At 41.5% G+C, this 25,594-nt stretch overlaps 1 protein-coding gene across 2 annotated transcripts in view; it reads left to right on the top strand.

Moving 5' to 3' along the window:
• Positions 1-25,594, top strand: part of TLN2 (talin 2) — a 363,285-nt gene that overhangs the window by 297,567 nt on the left and 40,124 nt on the right. For both annotated transcript variants that reach the window (XM_044979585.1, XM_044979584.1), the window contains exons 45-51: positions 675-794; positions 3,736-3,882; positions 5,574-5,740; positions 11,592-11,775; positions 14,169-14,294; positions 16,714-16,830; positions 20,022-20,207. In XM_044979585.1, coding sequence (XP_044835520.1) covers positions 675-794; positions 3,736-3,882; positions 5,574-5,740; positions 11,592-11,775; positions 14,169-14,294; positions 16,714-16,830; positions 20,022-20,207 — 1,047 coding nt within the window. The remainder of the gene's footprint in view (positions 1-674; positions 795-3,735; positions 3,883-5,573; positions 5,741-11,591; positions 11,776-14,168; positions 14,295-16,713; positions 16,831-20,021; positions 20,208-25,594) is intronic.

The raw sequence follows: 25,594 nt of genomic DNA on the forward strand, positions 1-25,594 counted from the left end.
GTTTATGGTTTTATCCAAAGGCTGGAATGTCAGTCCTTTCTCCTGTTTTCACAAGCAGAAATGGAACAATGTCACCTTCACAGAATTGGCAGATACTCCAGGAAAAGTTTCACTTTTTGTGCTCCCAAATCAGAAACTCTTCATTTTGTACATTTCCAGCCATTTCCTGCTTGCCCCAGAGGTCTTGCATGTTCTGAGAGTCTTAGGAGCCACTTAAGATCCGTCCACTCCACATCATGGTGACCCTCAGTGGGGCTGAGGAGGGTCTAGAAGAGAGTGGGTTGCTTAGCCCATCAGTGCCAAACGGAGGGGGCGGCTGTTGTGCAGTGTGAAGCACTCTTCCCCCCCCCCTTCTACTCCTCCCCAAATTCACCTACTAAGCTGAGAGTATTGAGTGCTTTTGCAGTCGTCTACTGAGGAGTGAATTTCCATTTCTAACTGCCCCTCAGTTACTTTGTGTTCTGTGGGTGCCTAGTTACTGTGGTTCTAATAAAGCATGTTTGCTTGTCTTTTCGGCTCATAGAATTCTAGCTAGACACTGAATTGCTAAGACAGCAGCAGGTACCCTATCACCGGTGCTGCGAAAGCATACTTGTGTGCTTCTAGGCAATGTAGAGTATTAACAAGCTGGTTTTATGCCTGTCATTGTTTTATTGCTTGTTTTCTTTTTTCAGATGACTAAGTCGGTTACTAACCCGGAGGAGTTGGGAGGACTTGCATCACAAATGACCAATGACTATGGGCATTTGGCTCTCCAGGGCCGAATGGCAGCAGTTACAGCTGAACCAGAGGAGGTCTGCAGTTTTTAGACCTCTAAACTCTGAATGCACAGTGTTGTCAACATTAAGTATTCTCTTGCACTTTAAAATAGGGGAGGGAAATGGGGTACAGTAACCAAAGACAGTAGTCCACCCAGTTGCTATAATGCAGCTGCAGTTATCCCCAAGTCTGAGTCTTCTCTTGTGCAGTCAAATAGAAAATAGGGTTACAACCTTCTGGTAGTAGGGGTGTTTTCTCTGAAACATTTCTGAGATCATTTAAAAGGAATACAGTAAATATTTTCCTAGACAGGGAAATTCTGTTTACTGTACTTCAGTCTTGTCAACCATCTGTTTGTCCAACATGTAGGAAGACAGTCTCTGTCCCATTGTCACTGGAAATATTGGGTAGTAAGACACGTGGGGTGGGATTTTCAGAAGGATTCCACCTGGGCCTAACATTGCATTATAGGCCCCATTCCCTGGTTTCAGATCTGGAGATCTGTACTCAAACCTCTCTCTCTTCCACCAGATTTCATGTTTGGGCCTATTTGTCTTAGCACTCCATCAGTACCTTTTAAAAAGAGTCGATTCAAGCATACAGCACACACAACTAGATAAAAGCTTTAATGCTATTATTTTTTCTGAAGGGAAGGGGGAACTAGTAGAAAATGTTTACATTCCATCTTGTTGGAATAAAGTCCAAAATATTGCTATCTTCGTTTTCATCACAGTTGAATCATAAGTCAGCCACTGTTTGCCATTACAGTCCCTATATATCTTATGTAGGCTATCTAATCTACCCATTTTGCACCACTTTCACTACTGTGGTATATGACCACCTGTGAAAAACATCTGTAGATAGATCTTTATTTACAATACAGACACAGCCTGGCACAATACTGTGTATGTATATATACATGTAGGCTGTAACATGCATTCTGTTGCAGCATTGCTCATGCAAAGTGTATGTGAGTGAAGAGCTGCAGAATACAGCAAAACATTTTCTATTAATATTTAAGTTTTTAAACAAGTTTGTTTCTACTGTTCTTATCCCTTTTAATCTCACTTTTTGTGAAATGTCTCGGGCACTAGTTTTCTGTTAGGAATGTTACAAATTAGCAAATATTAGAGGCCAAAGAAAGTAAGCTTTTAATTTCTAAAAGTGTGTGTGTTCACATCACAAGCCAAATTATAGGAGTTACTCACCAAGTCAGAGGACAGAAACATCCAATCAATCGTGAACAACTCAATGTTGATCATCAAATATTTGAAACAAATTGCTTGCAACACTACACAGACAAGAACTGTTCTCCAGAATAACTGGAAAGTTTCCAACTTCTTGCAGGCAACCTGGAAACAGAAAATTTGAGACATTTCTCTAGTTATTCACTACTGATCATTTTCCCCCAGTCTCATGATTTGATGAATCACATAAACATACTTTTTTCTCCTCTCCTCAAACCATTTCACATGTACCAGGGGTTCTCAAACTTCATTGCACTGCGACCCTTTTTCTGACAACAAAAATTATTACAGGACTTCAGAAAGGAAGACCAAAGCCTGAGCCCCACCACCCCGGGGATCATCCAAGGCTGGGGGACCAAAGCCGAAGCCCCAGGGCTTCAGCCACAGGCAGGGTGCCTGTAACTTGAGCCCTGCCGCCCAGAGCTGAAGCTCTCTGGCTTTGTCTTCGGCCCCGGGTGGCGGGGCTCGGGCTTCAGCTTTGGACCCAGGCTCCAGCAAGTCTAAGCCAGCCCTGGCAACCCCATTAAAACGGGGTCCCAACCACTGTTTGAGAACCGCTGACATATACCATACTGCACTGAGAGGGAGATTCTGAGAGATAATAGGAGGAAGGGAATGGTCGTTGTCCTCTTTCTCCATCATGTGTATGGTACTCAGGGCATGATTAAAAATCTTGGAATCAGTGAAGATGACTGCTTTTCCCTATTGATTCTTACTGTTGGTGTTTAGCTCCATTGGCCAGTTACAGTGTCAGATTATCAAGACAAAAGACCTTCACACAGCTTTTGACTAATTTATTGCACCTCCCCACTGACAGTTCACTTGAGTTTTTTTAAATATTCTTGGTGCTGAATACCTAAGTCAAAATCAATGGCTTATATTCATCATGGGTGCTGTTAGATACACTGAACATTCATTTATGAAAATAGTGCACATTAACTTCAGCTTTAAGTAGAAATAATTTCATTATTGAAACTAATAGCTGCAATTCCTACTTACTTATTAACCAAAATACACACACAATTATATGTGAACGTATGTAGCAGTACTAAAACTAGCATTGGTTCGTATTTCTCAGACCACACTGCTAAACTCCATTTCAAGATTAATAGTAAATCTGAAATAGTGATGCTTTTAGAGGTATGTGTAGGTTTGGCTATTTTATAGGGATGTGCTAAGTATTGGAGAACAAATTAATAGCCAAGAACTTGTGCTAGATTCATCTGTGAATGAAATCGAGGTACTAGTTTGATCAGAGTGGAGGAGGAGCCTGTATGCCTTGAGGTCAGCTCGCCCTGAGAACAAGCAGTTTATTTTTGCTTTATACCTTGGGCAATGAAATATTACAGCATGGAGGCGTACACATTTTTGTGACGTTTCTACTATCTTTTAGAAATACCTAAATTAGACTTGGGTAAATTTCCTATGCTAATCACATAAGACATGTCCAGATTCTGATCCCCTAACTCAGGTGAAATAGTATTCCTCCTTCATGAGTGGTCCCATTGAAGTTGAGGGGATCACATGTGGATTAAGATGCTACTTAGCATGAATAAGGGATGTCAGAATCTGGTCCTCCTTTATGATCTTTGCAGGAACTGTACTGGTGGGCAAGTATTTGCAACAAAAATTGTGCAAGTTTTACGTTTCCATTTATACAAAGCCTCAACATTCTAAGTACCTTCTTTGTCTCCTATCTCCCCTTCCCCACAATTTGTTGCCTATCTAGATAGGGTTCCAGATCAGGACTCGGGTACAGGATCTTGGTCATGGATGTATCTTTCTAGTACAGAAAGCTGGAGCTCTACAGATTTGCCCTACGGACAGCTACACCAAGAGGGAGTTGATAGAGTGTGCTCGTGCTGTCACTGAAAAGGTAAGATGGCCCTTGTTGTTTCATAGATTCAGAAGGGATCGTTGTGATCATCTAGTCTGACCTCTTGTATAACACAAGTCACAGACCTTCCCCCAAATAATTCCTAGAGCTAGGGTGACCAGATGTCCCAATTTTATAGGGACAGTCCCAATTTTTGGGTCTTTTTCTTATATAGGCTCCTGTTACCCCCCCTCCCCCATCCAAGTTTTTCACACTTGCTGTCTGGTCACCCTACCTAGAGCAGATCTTGTAAAAAAAAACAAACAAAAAAAAAAAAACTTCCAGTCTTGATTTAACAGTTGTCAGTGACGGATCCCTTGGTTAAATTGTTACATTGGTTAATTACACTCACAGTTAAAAATCTACACCTAATGTCTAGTCTGAATTTGTCTAGCTTCAACTTCCAGCCATTGGATCATCTTATACTTTATACTTAAATTATGATGGGGTTTTCTCAGATTTCATCATTTTGAGGCAGATACACTGTGAAAACTGCATAGCTAGCAGTGGGTCGCTGTTAGCAGAGTGTTAAAATTCAAGATCCAGTGACACTTCCCATGAGATGGGGATTGCCCTATAGCCCTTGGCCAAGGTTCATCCCCTCCCCACCATCCCTCTGGTATTAGTGTGTCTCACTTGTTCACCTGGCTGTTTTTTTTCCTTCCCAGCAGTAGCTTCATTTCAGTGGTTCTGATATATACATATTCCAAACAAATGATTTGGGATTTGCAGCACTTACACATCCACTCTTGGGAGCCCAAATTCTCAGTGTCTGCCATGTTGCTAGGCCAGAGTAACTAACTGAAGATACAAACTACGCTTCTCTATTTGAAAGACACACTGTAGTTTGACATAAAATATCATTTTGATGTAGTGATCTGTTATGACACGGTGGCTGTAGTACTGCTAGTAAATGAATACCCCCCGAAGGGAAAATGGAGTAACTACTGCGCCTCTTCACCTCTTGGCATAGTCTCACAATATGGACTTGTGCACTGCGCCAGCATTTAGGGTTGGGTTCTTTATTCTGAATCAGGGATGAGGAGATCACTATAGCACTGAAGCAGAAGAGTGGGAAGAGCTGTGTAGTGTGGGACAACACCGATTTGTCTTTTAAACAAGCTGCATGACAGAGTTGAGTTGCCAAGAGCTTCAGTCATCCTTGTGATCACGTTACTGGGGAGCACCATAGATTGCTGAAAAGTAATTGTGACACTGAAATAAATGCACCGACCTCCTTTATTGACTGTGCAGACTACTGTAAGATAATTGGAATTCTTATTTATTGTAGCTGGGGGAAGCTTTTCCTTTCATTTAGATATTATGGAAGATGAGTGGTTACACTATTGATTGCAGAGTGTCATTTTTTATATGCAGAGCAGATGCAGTTAAGGCCTCCATGATCTGCTCATTTATTGTGTAGCCCGTTTGATCAGGAGACAGCCTTTTCCTATTGTGAAAGACAAATGCCAATAGCAGGCTTCCTTCTATGGAAAAACTAATCAAACCTGCTAATGTGCAGATAGAGCAGGCAGGGGAAGGGAAAGGGAGAGGTTTATCGTAGATTGTGAAATGAGATCACAAAATGAATTGCACCTGTTGATTCTCCTCACAGGAGTTAATTTAACTCAGAAATCAGTTCATTATGCTTTGTTTTAACGTGACCCTCTTTTTTATTTTCCTGTTTCCAGGTTTCCTTAGTTCTGTCTGCCCTTCAAGCAGGAAACAAAGGGACTCAGGCTTGTATCACTGCAGCTAGTGCTGTGTCGGGGATAATTGCAGATCTGGACACAACTATCATGTTTGCTACAGCTGGAACCCTTAATGCTGAGAACAATGAATCATTTGCGGATCACAGGTCAGTGATACCGAAAAAGCTGGTGGAGGGGGCTGGCTGCAGCAAAGGGGGCGGGGAGCAATAGATAAATGTCCTGCTAATGGCAAACAGAGGGAGTGGAGATGCAGTTTTCCTGCCTTTTCAAACCCCTAATAATGAAGCCAAATGAGCAGAGGAGCAAGAGAGAAATAGGAAAGCGTTGGGGGCAGCGCTTCAAAAGCTGGGTAAAGTAGCCTGTATAGTAAAAGGAAATTCCATTTTGCCCATTTATGCAGGAGAAGAAATTTTAAGTAATAGCTGGATAATTTCTCAACTGTTTCAAAAGAAAACCTCAAAGATCAGTTTTATCCAAATTTTTTAATAAATCCATTTCTATATTTCATTCTGAACTGATTGTTACACTGTGATCCTAGTATGAAAAATTAACTGTCCATGCATTCAAAGAGAAATAGTTTACCGATGTTTTTTGCAAGACTTATTTTTGACTTTATGGCTTTTTCTTCGTGGGTTACTAAATGCATTTTCCCACTGCTGATGTTGGAGATTATTAATGGAAGAGATGCTGGAGTGTCAGTGATTCTGTCATTTGGTGAGATGATGACACAGGTTTCCTTCTGATAGTGTCTGAAATAGAATGAGAGATTTGCAGCATCCAGGCCATTATTCTCCTCATATTAAAAACCTGATTCTAATGGTCAAGACTGAGCTGTTGCCTAACAGCACAATTGGCCTACACTGCCAGCATTTAACTCAGTACAGTGCCTGTGGCTTGGGAAGTATGAAAAGTGCAATGCAGCCCAAATTATTGCAGCTTTATATAGCAAAAGTTAGAGTTCATTTTTATCGTCAAATAATAAGTTTGTTAAATGTTGTGTGACAAGTGTGAAGACAAGGTCCTGCTTCAAAGAGCTGAACATTGAAATGCAAGATTGGAATGCAAAAAAAGACACAAAGGCTGAGCAGTGATGATTAGCAGTAATTTCGTTCATAGAATCATAGAATATCAGGGTTGGAAGGGACCTCAGGAGGTCATCTAGTCTAACCCCCTGCTCAAAGCAGGACCAATTCCACCAAGTTAATCATCCCAGCCAAGGCTTTGTCAAGCCTGATCTTAAAAACCTCTAAGAAGGAGATTCCACCACCTCCCGAGTGCTTCACCACCCTCCTAGTGAAAAAGTTTTTCCTAATATCCAACCTAAGCCTCCCACACTGCAACTTGAGACCATTACTCCTTGTTCTGTCAGCAGGTACCACTGAGAACAGTCTAGATCCATCCTCTTTGGAACCCCCTTTCAGGTAGTTGAAAGCAGCTATCAAATCCCCCCCTCATTCTTCTCTTCTGCAGACTAAACAATCCCAGTTCCCTCAGTTTCTCCTCATAAGTGATGTACTCCAGCCCCCTAATCATTTTTGTTGCCCTCCGCTGGACTCTTTCCAATTTTTCCACATCCTTCTTGTAGTGTGGGGCCCAAAACTGGACACAGTCCTCCAGATGAGGCCTCACCAATGTCGAATGGAGGGGAATGATCACGTCCCTCGATCTGCTGGCAATGCCCCTACTTATACAGCCCAAAATGCCGTTAGCCTTCTTGGCAACAAGGGCACACTGTCGACTCATATCCAGCTTCTCGTCCACTATAACCCCTATGTCCTTTTCTGCAGAACTGCTTCCTAGCTATTCGGTCCCTAGTCTGTAATAGTGAATGGGATTCTTCCGTCCTAAGTGCAGGACTCTGCACTTGTCCTTGTTGAACCTCATCAGATTTATTTTGGCCCAATCCTCTAATTTGTCTAGGTCCCTCTGTATCCTATCCCTACCCTCCAGTGTATCTACCACTCCTCCCAGTTTAGTGTCATCTGCAAACATGCTGAGAGTGCAGTCCATGCCATCCTCCAGATCATTAATGAAGATATTGAACAAAACTGGCCCCAGGACCGACCCCTGGGGTACTCCGCTTGATACCGGCTGCCAACATGGAGCCATTGATCACTACCCATTGAGCCCAACATTCTAGCTAGCTTTCTATCCACCTTATAGTCCATTCATCCAGCCCATACTTCTTGTGGGAGACAGTATCAAAAGCTTCGCTAAAGTCAAGGAATAACACATCCACCGCTTTCCCCTCATCCACAGAGCCAGTTATCTCCTCATAGAAGGCAATTAGGTTTAGTCAGGCATGACTTGCCCTTGGTGAATCCATGCTGACTGTTCCTGATCACTTTCCTCTCCTCTAAGTGCTTCAGAATTGATTCCTTGAGGACCTGCTCCATGATTTTTCCAGGGACTGAGGGACGACTTCTTCCCTTTTCTAAAATGGGAACTACATTAGCCTTTTTCCAGTCATCCGGGACCTCCCCGGATCACCATGAGTTTTCAAAGATAATGGCCAATGGCTCTGCAATCACATCCACCAACTCCTTTAGCACCCTCGGATGCAGCGCATCTGGCCCCATGGACTTGTGCTCGTCCAGTTTTTCTAAATAGTCCCGAACCACTTCTTTCTCCACAGAGGGCTGGTCACCTTCTCCACATACTGTGCTGCCCAGTGCAGCAGTCTGGGAGCTGACCTTGTTCGTGAAGACAGAGGCAAAAAAAGCATTGAGTACATTAGCTTTTTCCACATCCTCTGTCACTAGGTTGCCTCCCTCATTCAATAAGGCGCCCACACTTTCCTTGACTTTCTTCTTGTTGCTAACATACCTGAAGAAACCCTTCTTGTTACTCTTAACATCTCTTGATAGCTGCAACTCCAAGTGTGATTTGGCCTTCCTGATTTCACTTCTGCATGCTTGAGCAATATTTTTATACTCCTCTCTGGTCATTTATCCAGTCTTCCACTTCTTGTAAGCTTCTTCTTTGTGTTTAAGATCAGCAAGGATTTCACTGTTAAGCCAAGCTGGTCTCCTGCCGTATACTATTCTTTCTACACATCGGGATGTTTTTTTCCTGCAACCTCTATAAAGATTCTTTAAAATACAGCCAGCTCTCCTGGACTTCTTTCCCCCTCATGTTATTCTCCCAGGGGATGCTGCCCATCAGTTCCCTGAGGGAGTCAAAGTCTGCTTTTCTGAAGTCCAGGGTCCGTATTCTGCTGCTCTCCTTTCTTCCTTGTGTCAGGATCCTGAACTCGACCATCTCATGGTCACTGCCTCCCAGGTTCCCATCCACTTTTGCTTCCCCTACTAATTCTTCCTGGTTTGTGAGCAGCAGGTTCTAGAAGAGCTCTGCCCCTAGTTGGTTCCTCCAGCACTTGCACCAGGAAATTGTCCCCTACACTTTCCAAAAACTTCCTGGATTGTCTGTGCACTGCTGTATTGCTCTCCCAGCAGATATCAGGGTGATTAAAGTCTCCCATGAGAACCAGGGCCTGCGATCTAGTAACTTCTGCTAGTTGCCAGAAGAAAGCCTCATCCACCTCATCCCCCTGGTCTGGTGGTTGATAACAGACTCCCACCACGACATCACCCTTGTTGCTCACACTTCTAAACTTATTCCAGAGACTGTCAGGTTTTTCTGCAGTTTCATACCGGAGCTCTGAACAGTCATACTCCTCTCTTACATACAGTGCAACTCCCTCACCTTTTCTGCCCTGCCTGTCCTTCCTGAACAGTTTATATCTATCAATGACAGTACTCCAGTCATGTGAGTTATCCCACCAAGTCTCTGTTATTCCAATCACATCATAGTTCCTTGACTGTGCCAGGACTTCCAGTTCTCCCTGCTTGTTTCCCAGGCTTCTTGCATTTGTGTATAGGCACTTAAGATAACTCGCTGATTGTCCCGCTTTCTCGGTCTGAGACAGGAGTCCTCCCCTCTTGCACTCTCCTGCTCGTGCTTCCTCCCGGTATCCCATTTCCCCACTTACCTCAGGGCTTTGGTCTCCTTCCCCCAGTTAACCTAGTTTAAAGCCTCCTCACTAGGTTAGCCAGCCTGCTTGCGAAGATGCTCTTCCGTCTCTTTGTTAGGTGGAGCCCGTCTCTGCCTAGCACTCCTCCTTCTTGGAACACCATCCCATGGTCAAAGAATCCAAAGCCTTCTCTCCGATACTACCTGCGTAGCCATTCATTGACTTCCACAATTTGACGGTCTCTACCCAGGCCTTTTCCCTGCACAGGGAGGATGGATGAGAACACCACTTGCGCCTCAAACTCCTTTATCCTTCTTCCCAGAGCCACGTAGTTCCACATTCCTTATTTTGTTACCTAACCTATCACTTCTTTGAAGGGACGTCTAGCGGTTATGTATGTCCTTTCAGACCATTTGCTCAGGGAAGGGCTAAAGCTTTTATGCAGAGGCTTAACTGGAATATGCAAAGTGTGTATGTATAAACACAGGTTGGGGTGTGGGGGAACAAAGCAACAGTGTGGTGTCCATGTACAGTTTGTTGAACAGTTTCTCCTCCTTACAGTACATCTTAATATTGTACCTCAAAACTTACTTTTGCTGTTAAAAATAGCAATCTTGTTTGGGAAGGAGACAGATAAGCAAAGAGCTCAAACAGAGTCCAGGAGTTAAAAACTCAGTATGTTTTGTATATTGCATTATAAAACATAATTCAGTTCTAATTAAAACTTTCTTTAAAGCAAAAACCCAAACTGCTGTCTACTGTCTCTTTGCATTCAAAAGATGTTACCTGCTTTTTGCATTGTGTCTGTGTTTTATAATCTTTAATTGCTGTGGGAAGTGCAGCAATTGATCTTTTTTCAGTAAAGCTGGATAATCATTTTGATTTCCTTTTACCTAAATGAGTAATTGGAGTAAGAGAGTATGCATGAAACAGCTGCTATGTAAGAGCAGATTTTTCCAAATTCTGAATATATGGATTTAATACTGTGCACTTCCAACATAATTGAAGATTGCCCCATTTCTATAAAAAGACACATACTTTCCAACTAGTATGCTCTCATGAATTATCTTACCATAGGCCTTGTTTAAACAGGAGTTTAAAGGTGTGATGTTAGTATGTGGTTTGCCTTGAATTCTACGTTAAACTGGTCAAGATAAATCCTAGGAGAGAGCCTGTACTTAAACTCAACCAGTTGCACATTGCAATGTGCCTTGTCTAGACCAGATTTTTAATGTGTGTGACCATGCATTGGCTAATATGTTAACATCACACTTTTAAATCCTTGTTTAAAGAAGTTACAAGTTTTTCCCTCCACTATATCTAGAAATCCTGAAAATTCCAGTTGCTGGGTTTTGTGCGGGTTTTGTTTATTTCTAAGCTTACTCTTTTTATGTTCAGTAAAGCATAAGGGCTGTGGGTCTGGCAGCTCTCAACCCTTCACTTTTGTTTTCTAACCTATTTTCTGAAGTTCAGTACTCACGATAGTTGACTGGATGGTCTGTTCTTTCCTCTGAATATGGGGGCAGGGGTTGAAATGTTTTAGATTTGTCTGCCTGAAGAGTTTATGTGAAGGGAAAAAAAAGATATCAATCATGTTTTCTGCAGCTTCTCCCTTTCCCATCCTCCCCCACAAATCATTATTTTCTTTTCCATAGAACGTGCTGGTGGAGGTTTGACAACTGGTAGTTACAGCATGGCTTGGCTTAATCTCTCCACATTAGGACCCAGTGCTCCCTCCCTCTCCCTATTCCCATATCTCATTTCCTTTCAAGAGGAAGTCATTTCATTGAGTCATCCTGAGTCTGGTGTGTTGACAACCTGAAACGTAATGCATCTGTTCGAAGTGAGAATTGCAACCTGACTTTAGCGTTGTAGCTAGGATTATCACTAGTAGACACTGGTATGCTGACCTACATACAGCCCTTTGTCTACGTAGCACTTTCTCTGTTAGTCAGGACAATTTTGAATAGCTGCTTTTTTTTCTCTTCTCTCTTTCCCCTCTCCTGCTTCCCTTTTTTCCCCAGGGAAAATATCCTGAAAACAGCAAAAGCTTTAGTTGAAGATACAAAATTGCTTGTGTCTGGGGCTGCCTCAAGTCAGGATAAACTAGCCCAAGCTGCTCAGTCATCGGCTACCACCATCACACAACTAGCAGAGGTGGTAAAACTGGGAGCAGCCAGCCTGGGATCAGATGACCCTGAAACACAGGTATGAGGGGCTGCGGGAGCAGAAAATAGACCAATGTTTGTAGTGTTTAAAGACATGGAGAATATCACAGAATTGAGAACTCTGGAGGTACAGTGTAATTTTTTTTAAAGTTTCTTTCAGTGGAACTGAGGCTTCCAGGTCAGTTAGGCATTTAGGAAAATTTTACCCACAAATAGCACAAACCTTGCAGTGCCTCTCTTGAATGATTTGCGGTTGAATCAGGCACCTCCCCTCTTCGAAAAATAATGCTGCAAAAATGGACAAGACTTGGTATAGGGTGTCTGATCCCTCCCCCACCAGTTTTGGAATTTTTTTTGCAAGAATATTCTCCAATGCCTTGTTTTTAAATGGCTCATCGTGAAGTTTCCCTTGGGAGACTATCCCATAGTTTAATTGATTTCACTGCTAGAAAGTTTTTCATTGAGTTTAAGACCAAGCTAAACACCTGTTGTTATTTGTATGGTGTGAAAAGTATGCTAGAACTTCACAGATATTTCTGGATTATTTTACTCTCTTTTAAATCATTTAACTCTTCAAAGTAGATTCAATTAAACATTTAATTGTTGTTTGAATCCTGGTGAAATGTGGGCTGGTGTATGCACAGATGTGTCTGCGTTAGTAAATTAATCTGAAAATGTCTGATTGTTTGAGGTACTGGAAAAAATGTGTATCTCACTCTCTCCTCTTTGACCTCACATATGATCTTTGTTCCAGTGTCAACTTCCAGAGCATTCCTCTGGGGGGGAATATTTTTGAAACAGAAAATGTTTGCTTCAGGAGCAGTTTTTTGATAACTTCATATTTCAAACTAGCAACACTGGGGAATTTTAAGTATTTATTACACTTCCTGGCTTTGTCTTCCAGTAAAGGCTGACAATACCAGTTTGCCAGTAAAAACCACACAGCACTAGCAGTTACTGTTTTTTTTATACCACTTGTATATGTGGTGTGATAATCCATAGTGGGGGGTGGAGGAAGGAGTTCAAATTATAGTATTAAGTATAGTGTGTGTCTGAAGGTACAGACATTTTCAATACCTTCTGCACAAGGTACCAAGATACAAAATGTAACTTTTCCATATAAGTTAAAAGCTCATTTTACTCAGGCTGCTGAAGCCACAGAAGCATGAAGTTGAGAGAGAGAGAGTGTGTGTGTGTGGCCATTGTTGTGTAACACAGATAGATAGAGAAGTGGGAACTGTACCAATCTACATTAGGTCTTAGGGTCTTGTATTTTCCTCGTTGCTAATCAAAGAGGTTCTGAGTTACCAAAGCTTGAATAAGCTTTCACAAGAAAACGAAGATTCTAACTTGGCCATAGATTGTAATAAACTGCAAACAGGCTGAACTGAGGCAGTGCTAACCTTTTTATTTCCTATCCATTACTGAGAAGTAATAGATTCATGTTGTCAAGTATCAGAGGGGTAGCCTCTGATGAAGTGGGTATTCACCCACGAAAGCTCATGCTCCAAAACGTCTGTTAGTCTAATAAGGTGCCACAGGATTCTTTGCTGCTTTTACAGATCCATGTTGTTGTTTTTTTTCTGGAGCGGTCCCATTTTCCATGCATGTTATCACTTAGAAAAAGGCTAGAATTGTGCTGCTATCACTAAACCAAAGTAAAAGGTTGAAGGTATCTGACCACTTAGCAGATGAGCAGATGGGGAAAAGGATTTTGGGGGAGAGAGTTATTCTGATGTTTCTTGGAAATAATTAATGTGCTCTTGGGGAGGGGCATAATAGATTTTTTTTCCCCCTGTACTTGGTTTGGGAGACAATTTACTTGAATTTGACTGCTGCTGACTCTAACCTCAGGCAAGTTATTCATCATTTAGTTCCTTGGGGGCTCTTAGGAGACTAGGCTATATAAAACTTCCTTTTCCCTGAAATGGAGTGTTTCCCTTATGTCCAGGGTATACCAAGTACATTTGATCTGTTTACGTCTGTCAGAATAGTAGCTGACATCACAGTAAATGGGGTCATTCTCCAAGGGAGGATCAAGCTGTAAGTTCGTACCTAGTTTAACTGCTCCCGTTCTATTCCCATGCTGAACAGAACACTGAGGTGAATAAGCCCCTCTTTGGGACACGATGGGAAAGAGAGAAATCCTGCCTTAGAGAGCCATTTAATTACAGGAGACTGTAGCTGAATTGGGTACTGAACAGTGTATAAAATAGTGTACAGATAAATACAGCTTTAGCTTATGCAGGAAACTACATGTCGTTTTTTTTAGCATTTGTGCATACAGTGTCTTTTTCTCTCAACACTGTGTACCAACATTTGCTGTGTGCTTAGCAGACTCCTTCAGTGTACATCCTGCCCAAATCTTCTATCTGTGGGCTGAGGTGAGATGTGATTGCACTAACCTCACATCCAAATTTCTCATTCTTGTAGGTTGTACTGATCAATGCTATTAAGGATGTTGCTAAGGCCCTTTCTGATCTCATTGGTGCTACAAAAGGAGCTGCTAGCAAACCAGCAGATGATCCATCCATGTACCAGCTCAAAGGTGCAGCTAAGGTAGGTAGTGCGATATCTCTCCCTTTTAGAGAAGCTTAGAGCTTATCTCAGCTTCTGTTATGAAAGTTGAAAACATTGCTTTGCTTATTCCTTGCTGTTTGCTTTGATGTTTATTTAAAGAAATAGCTAGCATCACTTTGTTGATAAAATTCTAAAGACTGGTGGCAGTGAATTCTGGTTCACTTCAGTCTCTTATTTTCCTTCTGTTTCATCTGTATCCTACTAACTTAAACTAGACGGTTTATGACTGGTGGAAAGCTGGATAGTATCGTTCATGTCAGTGCCCATAAACATAATACCAGTTTTCTTAGTCATCTCACCACAGCTAGTTAAAGAGTTGTATTCCTTCTGACAGGCACCTCTGTCACTCTGCAAGCATATGTGTCTGGAGGGAGGAGGGGAGGTCCCTGGTATATTAAGGCTACGAGACTAAAAGTTTACCCTATAAAAATGTGTACTTGAATCCTATAGCAAGGGTAATGAACAAGTAATGAGACATCCAGAGTATAAGCATCCAGCTGTTAAGATCCTGACTTGGACCTTTCAGCTTTTAGAAAGTGGTCTGGAGATCTCAGACAGACTTTCTATAAAAATGTAGTGTACTTTGATCGCATTTCTCCCAGGCCGTGCTTCTAAGCGGAAGTGTCTATTGGTCAGAGCACAGGATTTGAACAGCTTCTGCCACCGTTTTATTGTGTCACCTCTCTGTGCTTCAGTTTTCCCACATCTGAGATCTTTGTGAAACTTGCTTCACAGGGCTCTTGGGGCTTAATGTTTGTAAAGTGCTTTGAGATGCTGAAATTTGGGCAGTATTGGACCTGCTTCCAGATGATCAGGTAGTCAAAGTGACTTTTACGCATTTGCTTGGCAAAGAGATTTTGTCCTTTCCCATCAAATGTGGACCTGCTATGATCGATGCCTCAGATTGGATTACTGCGATGCACTCTGTGAGGGGGAACTCATCAAAGACCATGCAAAGTTCAGCTACTACAGAACAGTGTCTGCTTGCTTAGCTGGTTCCAATTGTTTTACAGAGCTCAATGTGATTTGAGTCCTGGTTATCTGAAAGTTTACCTTCCTCCTTGTGTTCCAGCTGAAGATCTGAGGTGGGCTTAGGTGCTGTCCTAAGAGCATTTGTACATCTACAGGCTGGAGGGAAGATGTGCCCTTAACTTTGGAACTTGCTTACTCTGTATGTTGGAACCAGTGTTTGACCATCAGTGCATAAGGCAAGGCTAGCTACGGTATTGACTCAGCCTTTTGCCTGAGGGGGAAGTCCTTAAATCGAGGGTTGGGTTGATTTCCTGAGAGATGGTTGACTTCTTTTCAATTGATGATGGCAGTTGTGTGTTTAATTGTGGTTTTACAAACTGTGCCAAGAGAACGTAATAGTGGCATTTCACGAATTAGTAAATAATGTGCCTGGTCTCTGACAAGGTTTTTTGAGGTTATAGTTTTACGTGTTTGCGGTAATGGAGGCAAAGGAAAGGGCCCTAGTTTTTATATGTTAGAAACCTGTTGACTTTTCATCTTTCTGTAGGCAATTCATACCAGATGTGGAGAAGGGATTCTGTTAACTTGAAATTGTATGATAGGTGATGTTATAGCATAAGTACTGTTAAGCAAAATTGTATGATGAGGTATGTTATTGCGTAAAGACATGCCAAGGAGTGCCCAGAGACACAGACACTAGGACTTCTGGAGAGGCGTTCCACCCAGACTGCCTGTTTGGAACTTCGGGGGTTTGAATCTGACAAGTGATCACTTGGGTCCTGAGGAGAGAGGGAACAGGATCCTGGCGGGGGTTGGGAACTAGACTAGGGTCAGGAATGGAAGCACTGCCAGGCCCTTGTAAGATCATGCTTTCCCTGTGGGAGCACAAAGTAGAAGGGTACTGAGCGCTATTGGGACTGTTTACTTTGGTTAAGTGAAGATTTGTGGTCTTTCAAACCCAGAAATCAGAGGCATAGCCAATTGGTCAGTTTGCAAGAGATCTGCAGCGCCCTCAAAATAGTTAGGAAAAGCAGCCAGGTTCACCTGATACTCACAGGCAAGTGTCCTCAGAGAAAGCTTAGAGGGGTAAAAGGGCTGTACTAGAAACCAAGAGACACTGGTGTTGAGAGAGGTTTGTGCCCAGGCACGCGCAAGTTGTGACACCATGCACTCATGTTTAGGAAAGCACCACTATTCAGTGAATCTGGCTGTATCAATCCAACTTCAATAGGGATCACTCAAAAATAAAAGCCTGTCTATAGAGTTCACTCTCAGCTGTTTAACCCATACTGTATATAAAGCTTGTTGTTCCCTACAGGATTAATAATGGCTTCATAGCTTGATGTTCCTTGAATCATGTGGGGGTGTCTCCAAAATGTGGGAGAAGGGAATGATGTACTTTTATCTCTCCCTCTCTCCATTTCAGGTGATGGTAACCAATGTTACATCACTTCTGAAGACTGTTAAAGCAGTAGAAGATGAAGCTACTCGAGGCACAAGAGCTCTCGAGGCCACGATTGAGTGCATCAAACAGGAACTCACGGTAAAGAACGGAATAATTGCACATGGCAGCTTTCTAAAGTACACTCTTAAAATCAAATCAAGCTTCACTGGAGGTGCCTCTAGGGATGTTATGGCTGCTCTGTTGTGAGTTAGAGGCGATATGGTCCCTACCCACAGCTCTCAACACACGATTGCATGTCACTTCAACCTATCCACTTCCACATGTCACTAGTCTCCCCTGTTAGGCTGTATTTCTCAGGTGTGAGAGGCTACTGTCATGAAATATGCTTGGAGAAACTGGTTCTTCATTCCTCCAGACATGACACTTTCACTGTAAATGTTATTTTCTGAATCAAATGTTCACCTTTCATTGACCTTGGTTTGTAAACGTTTCTCCAGTGTCAAAGAGCAGCACTGTTGGCACTTGCAGTTTGAAACTCGTCTCCATTTTGCTGTTAGTTTTTGTGTCCTTTGTTCGTTGCTCTTCAAATTCTTTTTTGGCCTGCCTAATTATACTTTCACACTTGACTTGCCAGATTTTATGTTCCTTTCTATTTTCTTCAGTAAGATTTTTAAAGGATGCCTTTTTGCTTCTAACTGATTTTTCTACTCTGTTGTTTAACCCTCGTGGCACTTTTTTTGGCCCTCTTACAATTTTTTTTTTAAATTGGGATATACATTTAATTTGAGCCTCTATTATAGTATTTTTACAAAGTTTCTGCAGCTTGCAGGCATTTCAGTCTTGTGACTACACCTTTTAATTTCTGTTTAACTAGCTTCCTTATTTTTGTGTGAAAAATGCAGATACTGACAAAGGAAGAATAATTACAGAATATATATTTTTTTTAATTAAATCCCCACATAAGCAGTTGCATAATAAATGAACCGTCAAAATCCTTTGGATAAACTCTGCCATCTAAAACTTTCCAGATACTTAGTCAGTCAAGGAATTGTACTTTATCGTGTCAAGCAGAAATCAGGTGGTGATTTCTTTTCAATACTTCTAATGCATTATTATACCCATGAGTTAATTGTTTTGTTTCATTGCTTCGGGCAGTCTCAGGAGTGTCTATATATTTATTAAAAATAAGATTAAATCCTGACCCCAATGAAGTCAATGGAGAAACTTCAACCAGGATTTTACTCTGTATGGGAATATTGTATTTACATGTGCATTGCTTTAACTGGCTTGATACGGGTTGAATCTGAGTACTATTAAGAGATGTCTTTGTAACAGTTGGCATGGATTTGTTACTCAGTTTCTCCCCCACACTGAGATGGGGGGGAGGGGTGAAAGCCAAATAATGATAACCTGGATAAATGGGAGTGGACCCTCCTAATGTATGTTCAGGCATTTAGATACTACAGCAATGGGCACACTAGACAACCCTCATAAGGAATAGATAATGCTGTCAGAGCAGCATTGCATAATGGTTGTGACTGGTAACATTTAATCCAGTTACTCCTGGGGGAATTCTGCGCATGCGCAGATTTCTTTGCTTCTCCGCAGAAAAATGACTTTCTGACCTGGAAGCAAAAGGAAGCTGCAAGAGCGGTCATGCACCGCTCCCCAGCAGCTTGGCTGCATTGTTTCGGGCACCCGGAGCAGCCAGCAGAGTGGTAAATCCCTACACTAAAAGCTTCTCCATACTTGGATACTGCTTGGCTGAGCCTGCCTGCCTACATCTAGTGTGCTTGGCACAGAGGGCCAGGGCCCCAAGGTGTTTCTCAGACAGTCCTGGTCCCTACGCTATGTCGGGGTCACATGCAGCTTTACTGCTGAGTCCATCTCCAGGGGAGGGGAGGCACAGGGTGATCTCCTACCTCTGCAGTCAGTTGCATGTGCTTCCCACTGCCATGCTGGAGCTTCCACATTTATTTATTGACAAATAAAATTTGCATAATTTAAAAATATTGTGTGCAGAATTTTAAATTTTTTGGCATAGAATTTTACATTTTTTGGTGCAGAATACTCTCAGGAGTAACCCAGTGCAGTACCTGGAATATTCTATAAGGCTTAAGAATGGCAAGCTAATAAGGAATAAAGGTGGAAAAAGGAGGCAAGTAGGAGCCAGAATAAGCTCTAACTGACTTATGTTAGCTATAATGTTTTAATATAGTTAATTACTTCCAACATTCATAAGAATGAGGTGTGTGTGGTCAGATAATTCAATGTCTTCCTCTTGATGCGAGTTCCTCTACACAATTATATAGTTAGGTTTGTAACAGAGGACTAAGCATAGAAAAGAGACAGTGCTTCATTTTCTTTGTCCCTTCCCCTTTCAACCCTTTACAGAAAAGATTTTTGAGCATTTTATTAATATATCCAGTTCAGTCCTTCTATGCTGCTTCTGGCTCACAGGACATATTAGAGCAGGGGTGGCCAACCTGTGGCTCCAGAGCCACATGCGGCTCTTCAGAAGTGAATATGTGGCTCCTTGTATAAGCACCGACTCTGGGCCTGCAGCTGCAGGCGCCAACTTTCCAATGTGCCAGGGAGTGCTCACTGCTCAACCCCTGGCTCTGCCCCAGACCCTGCCCCCACTCCACCCCTTCCCGACCCATCCCTGAGCCTGCTGTGCCCTTGCTCCTCCCCCTCCCCCCAGAGCCTCCTGCACGCCATGGATCAGCTGATCAGGAGGTGCGGGGAGGCGATGATTGGCGGGGCTGCCAGTGGGTGGGAGGCGCTGGGAGCTGGGGGAGGGAGCTAATGGGGGGCTGCTGACGTATTACTGTGGCTCTTTGGCAATGTCCATTGGTAAATTCTGGCTCCTGGCTCCTTCTCCAGCTCAGGTTGGCCACCCCTGCATTAGAGCATGGCCTATATGGGAGGAGGATCTCTGCATGCCTGTCCAATAGTCAGGATGGAAGAATATATGCATAGGACTAGTAGCTATCTATATGCTGTAACTATTGGTTTCCGGCTATCCTATAACACAGATAGTTTAAATGACAAATGTTGAGTGTCATCCATTTCAAGTAAATGGGTTAACCTTTTGTGCATACTTCCCACAGGTTAGTGTTTCTTCCTGCTGTGTGTAGATGTGCAAGTCTTATCAGAGCCAGACTCCTGAGAAGCAGGAGTAATATTGCAGTAGAGTACTCCAATTAAATTTCTGATTTCCTGCCATTTGAAGGCTGCTTCCAATTGCCATGTCTGTTTCAAGCTCCGTGTTATTGTGGTCTGACTCTTAAACGGCAACTAGATCTCCCTTCTGCTTTAACTTCTAGGTATTTCAGTCGAAGGAGATTCCAGAAAAGACATCATCACCTGAAGAATCGATCCGGATGACGAAAGGAATCACCATGGCAACTGCCAAAGCTGTTGCAGCTGGGAACTCATGCAGACAGGAGGATGTGATTGCTACAGCGAATCTGAGCCGCAAAGCAGTAGCTGATATGCTAACAGCTTGTAAGGTAAAGATTAATTTCCTCTCCTAATTTTTTAGGTTTCTATATCTTTAAATTTAGTTTGTGTTTGTTTGTCTTTATCTGAGAAGTTAGTGATTGTGAGAATTATGAAGTCTGACTAACATCTTATACCAGAAAGAGGGGATTTCTATGCTATGTAAGAGAAATATGGATTAATACACACTGGTTTCTTTTTGGAGAGAGAGAGAATAGTTTTTTTTTTGATTGACATGAAACCTGCTTGAGTTCTTATTTCTTTTAAACTGCAAGACAGACTCAGTACAAACAGTAGAGCATAAAAATAATGTAATGGTGACCAGATTTTAATATAGTTAGGAGTTCTCTAATGGAAAAAATGTGCAGATGTATTGTCAATATTCCTTTGCTTTCTAAACAAACTAATTGGTCGTCTGAATTCTTACTGTGCTTTTAAAGAGTGTGCGCCTTTTGTCTTGTACTAAATGCAATGCTCCTGTGAGCTGAACTTTTGGAATATTGTATTTGAGACAGACAACTTTAAAGAAATAGGACTGTAAAATGTTTGCATGCATGGTTCAGATAGTAATGCAAAATATACTCATGACCCACTTCTCTTCATGCTGAGGTAGGGAGGGATTATTTGTAATTAACAGGGGCAGGACCAGAAAGGGATTTTACAAAGTTGATTCTTTGAAGTTTGAGCAGTGAAATTAAGACCACTCTTATTCCTAATCATCATTTAGGCATCTTTGCTCTTCAAGGTACAAATGACTATGAGAGAAGAATTAAAGTTTGGGCAGTTTGGCAGGTGTGGAGTTCAAAATTTAGTGAAATCTTTCCCTCCGTAGGTCCCCAGATCACGTTTTAGCTCCATTATGACTGGATGTAAGGATAGGACAGGGTTGAATTTTGTTTTTAAAATAATGATTCTACATTTAAGCGTGATGCAGTGTGATTTTGAACATGATTTATGTATATATCGTGAATTGAAATCCTTATGTCATTTTGACCTTGATGGTTCTTGTATGTATTTAGCAGAGTACATCTGTTCCTGAACACTCTGCTTGCTTCAAGCTTTGATCTCGTCTCTCTCCCCCCTCCCCCCCCGCTAAACACAGATACTTGAAAATATAGCTATAGTTTGCATTGGAACCCAGAAGTCACCACATCTTGTATCATCCAGTCTTGTATCATGCCTCTGTCAAAATCCAGTACATGATGCTTCAAGGGAAGGTGAAAGCACTCTCGTGTGCAGTTGTGCAATGGTATAGGATCAATTAACACTCTGAAGCATATTAGTTAAATATCCTTTGTAACTTTATGACCTGGCTAATGTAGGTGCATATTCATATGGAGATCTATCTGCATTTCACTCTACAGATCTCTGGATTACAGTTCTTCATATTTAAATTATATTTCAGCCTAATATTCTGCATTTTAGTCGTATGTCTTTGTATACTTTCAAATTAATTGTTTCCTCTTGTTTTTACTTTCACTCCTATCATTGCTATAATTTAATTTGGTGCCTCTCCTGCTCTGGTTCATAGATGGCCAGAGGCCTGCAGAATAAACCATTTAGAGACCAAGCAGAGGGGAACTGGGATGTTGATAAGGGGCTGAGTATCCATGACAGAATTGCCTTTACAAAGCAATCTAAAGAGTGAAAACAGTTGAGAACAATTTTACTTATCTAAAATGACAGATTGAAAAGCAGTCTACCTGAGAGCTTGTTGGGTATGGTAGTCATTCTTTGGGCTAGGGCCTACCAGGTTAACATGGTAATACTGGTAAATTGTTACCACTTGAAGCAAGTACTGATCCTTGAAGTCACCATTGTTATTGCTTGCAGATGACATTAATAATCTCTAGCTTGAAAGTCGGCTATGTGCCACAGAGCACCACCTTGAAAGCAGCAGAGTAGGAATAACAGCTGGAAGGCAGCCTGAAGCTAAAACCAGAAATAGTATGGTTCAGAACAGTGAGGATAAAAGCTTGCCCTCTACTTAGCCCAGTGGATTTGGTTTTGGCCTCCTTATGTCCTTGGAGCTGGAAAGGATTATTAGGCAAGGAGAAACAAGTCTCTGAAAACACTAGAGAGAGGTAGAAAGTCTAGAAGACTAATCATAGACATTATTTAAAACATTTGACCCAAATTTTTTCAAAACAGCTGTCAGTCTTAAGTGTGACATGGTTGGTGAGGTAATATCTTCTAATGGATAGTCAAGGGCCACTCTATCTTGAATGGTCCCTTTGAATATGCACTACTTATGCTAAACAATCTATTCCACCTTTCATTTAGCTGTGACTGTATCTTTCCCAGACCTAAAGAAGAACCCTGTGTGGCTTGAAAGCTTCTCTTGTTCATGGCTACAACTACCCTGCGTAGTCTTAAGTTTGTTAAATAATTTAATTATGTGTACCACATCCCCTTAGCCAGAGCTATATCAATTAATGTTAGACAGCAATTTAAAATGTCTGGTGGAGAAGCTAGTACTTCTATTTTTGGCGCGTATGCTACTGTGTTTTTATCCACTCATGTACTTACTTTGGTAATAGATGGAATCAAGCTGTATGAAGGAGTATCAGATCTCTTGTAGAAAGTCGTCTTATCTCTTTTTGAACATAAGAATGGCCATACTGGGTCAGATCAAAGGTCCATCTAGCCCAGTATCCTGTCTTCCAACAGTGGCCAATACCAAGTGCCCCAGAGGGAATGAACAAAATAGGTAATCATCAAGTGATCCATCCCGTGTCACCCATTCCCACCTTCTGGCAAACAGAGGCTAGGGACACCATTCCTGCCCATCATGACTAATAGCCAATCATGAACCTATCCTCCATGAATTTATCTAGTTCTTTTTTTGAACCTTGTTATAGTCTTGGCCTTCACAGCATCCTCTGGCAAGGAGTTCCACGGGTTGACTGTGTGTTGTGTGAAAAAAATACTTCCTTTTGTTTTTTTAAACCTGCTGCCTATTTAAATTAATTTGGTGACCCCTAGTTCTTGTGTTATGAGAAGGAGTAAATAACACTTTATTTACTTTCTCCACACCAGTCATGATTTTATAGACCTCTATCATATCCCTCCTTAGTCATCCCTTTTCCAAGCTGAACTGTCCCAGTCTTATTAATCACTCCTCATATGGAAGCCGTTCCATAACCCTAATCATTTTTGTTGACGTTTTCTGAACCTTTTCCAATTCCAATATATCTTTTTTGAGATGGGGCGAGCACATCTGCACGCAGTATTCAAGATGTGGGTGTACCATGGATTTATATAGAGGCAATAAGATATTTTCTGGGGTATTAAAAAAATTCCATGATAAATCTCAATAGGCACTTCTTTTGTATTTTAAGATGGTGAATATGGAGTACCTGACTTTCTTTGTTATACCATCAAGGCAGCATGACACCTGCAAAACTTAATATTTTTGTGATGTTTGGCAAAATAGGGGTTTCTCATCAAATACACAGCAATTCAATCGTCTGAATATTTTGATAGGACTAATATTGTCAAATAAGCAGCAAATAATGACACACATAATGGGTTAGATGTACCACTACATGGAATGAAACCCACCAAAATGCACGTGTGAACAAAATATAGCATGAATTGTTACGTACAGAGGGGTTCAGCTCTGGGATATTTAAACAAGTCTACAGTAATTGTGCAATATGTAAATAATACACTGACAACTGGGGTTCTATGGCCTGCAACGTGCAGAAGGTCAGACTAGATCATGATGGTCCATTGTGGCCTTAAAGTCTGTGAGTCTGTAAGTGAGCATTTGTCAGTAGTTACCATTTGGAAAAAAAAATATTGGTTACAGTGCAATCTCAGGAACTGATTCTGTGGGTCCCATTAAACTTGATGGAGACACTTAACCAAAAGTACTCGAGATTGGATCAGACCCGAAGATAAAAACAGATTTCGTCTTTATACCATGTGTGTGAAGTAATAACTATGCATTAACTAATGGGAAATATTGATTTTTTTATTTTATTACTGGTGACTCCTGTAGCAAAATTAGAAGGATATGAGAACTATCTAGGGCAGAGAGATGGTCTTAGTTATATAGTTGCAGTTGAAGATTGCACATCTTCTATCATATGAGGGTTATGTCAGTGCTTACAACATTAGCATTGTACACATACTGCTAACCCATAATGCTAGAAGCACTTGAAGAGAGAATGGGGCATGATAGCAAAGAGGAACTGAGTGTGAAGAGGACAGGTACAATAGAAGTATCAAAAACAGGAGAGAAAAGAGATGAAAGAGCAGAGATGGGCTCGTGGACTGGCAAGCAAGATGCTGGCCTGGATCTTGGGTTCAGTTTGCAGATGCAAAGCAGAATTCCTGTATCACCTTGGGAAAGTCCATATTTCTGTGCTACAGTTCCCCACCGGCAAAACAAGGATAATAATGATCCTTTCTCCCATCCATTGTCTTGTTTGTGGACTGTGGTCTCAGTCTCACTTGGGAAACGCTAAACACTTCTGTGATATAAAAAAAATTAATAATAATGAAACACAGTGTGTCTTGAGAGCATGTGTTGCCAATTGCAGCAGGGAAAACTGGCAGTAGAAATTCACAGGAGCAATAGAGGATAACTAAATCATCTGACCTGAGGAGAAAAACCAGTGTTGGGATACAATATTTTTGAAGCTTTGTCCCTTATTGTTTGTCATTACTTTAGCATTCCCCAAGTGTCTGAAACAAACTTGCTAATCAGAGTTGGGAATGCAAGAGAACATCAAACCATAGGCAGAAGGTTTGGGAAAATCCATTAAAAACTAACCTAAGCCACTTCCTCCACTTAAAGCGGAAAGAAATCCATCCTTCCAAACTATTCTACAAGGTGAACTGTGTGTCTTGGTATAATACAATATGTCACACAGGAAGTAACTAAAAAAAATTTCTGAGTTAACAATATTTCACAGACGAGGATATGAATTTATATAATGTACATACATTCTGTCCAAGAGACTTTCTGAGGAAATTCAATTTAATTTATATTGCAGGAAAACATTCTGATGTAAATGAATTAATAAGCTTTTTGTTAGTTTGCTGCTGGTTGAAGACTCTTTTGAATATGTATTCTTGATATAAAAACTAGGGCCTGATTCTATTCCCAGGGAATTAAATCGTTTTTTCATGGACTTCAGTGGGAGGCTTAAAGATGTTTTGATATGTTCAATGTTTCTTCCAAAAATATTGTATTGTCTCAGTCAATTTTGTACTTATCTCTGGTAGAATTTTGAAGCGATTCTTGGTATCTGAGTGTTTTTTGTAGCATCCGTCACCATAGTATTGAAGTTTGTACAAGGTAAATTAAATGTGTGTGGTGAAGTAGCTGTTGGACTTCAAGGAATTTCTGGACCTTTCTAAATTGGTTAATTCTCTCCAGTAGACT

Source organism: Mauremys mutica, chromosome 11 (genome assembly GCF_020497125.1).
Source record: "Mauremys mutica isolate MM-2020 ecotype Southern chromosome 11, ASM2049712v1, whole genome shotgun sequence".
NCBI classification, from domain to species: Eukaryota; Metazoa; Chordata; order Testudines; family Geoemydidae; genus Mauremys; species Mauremys mutica.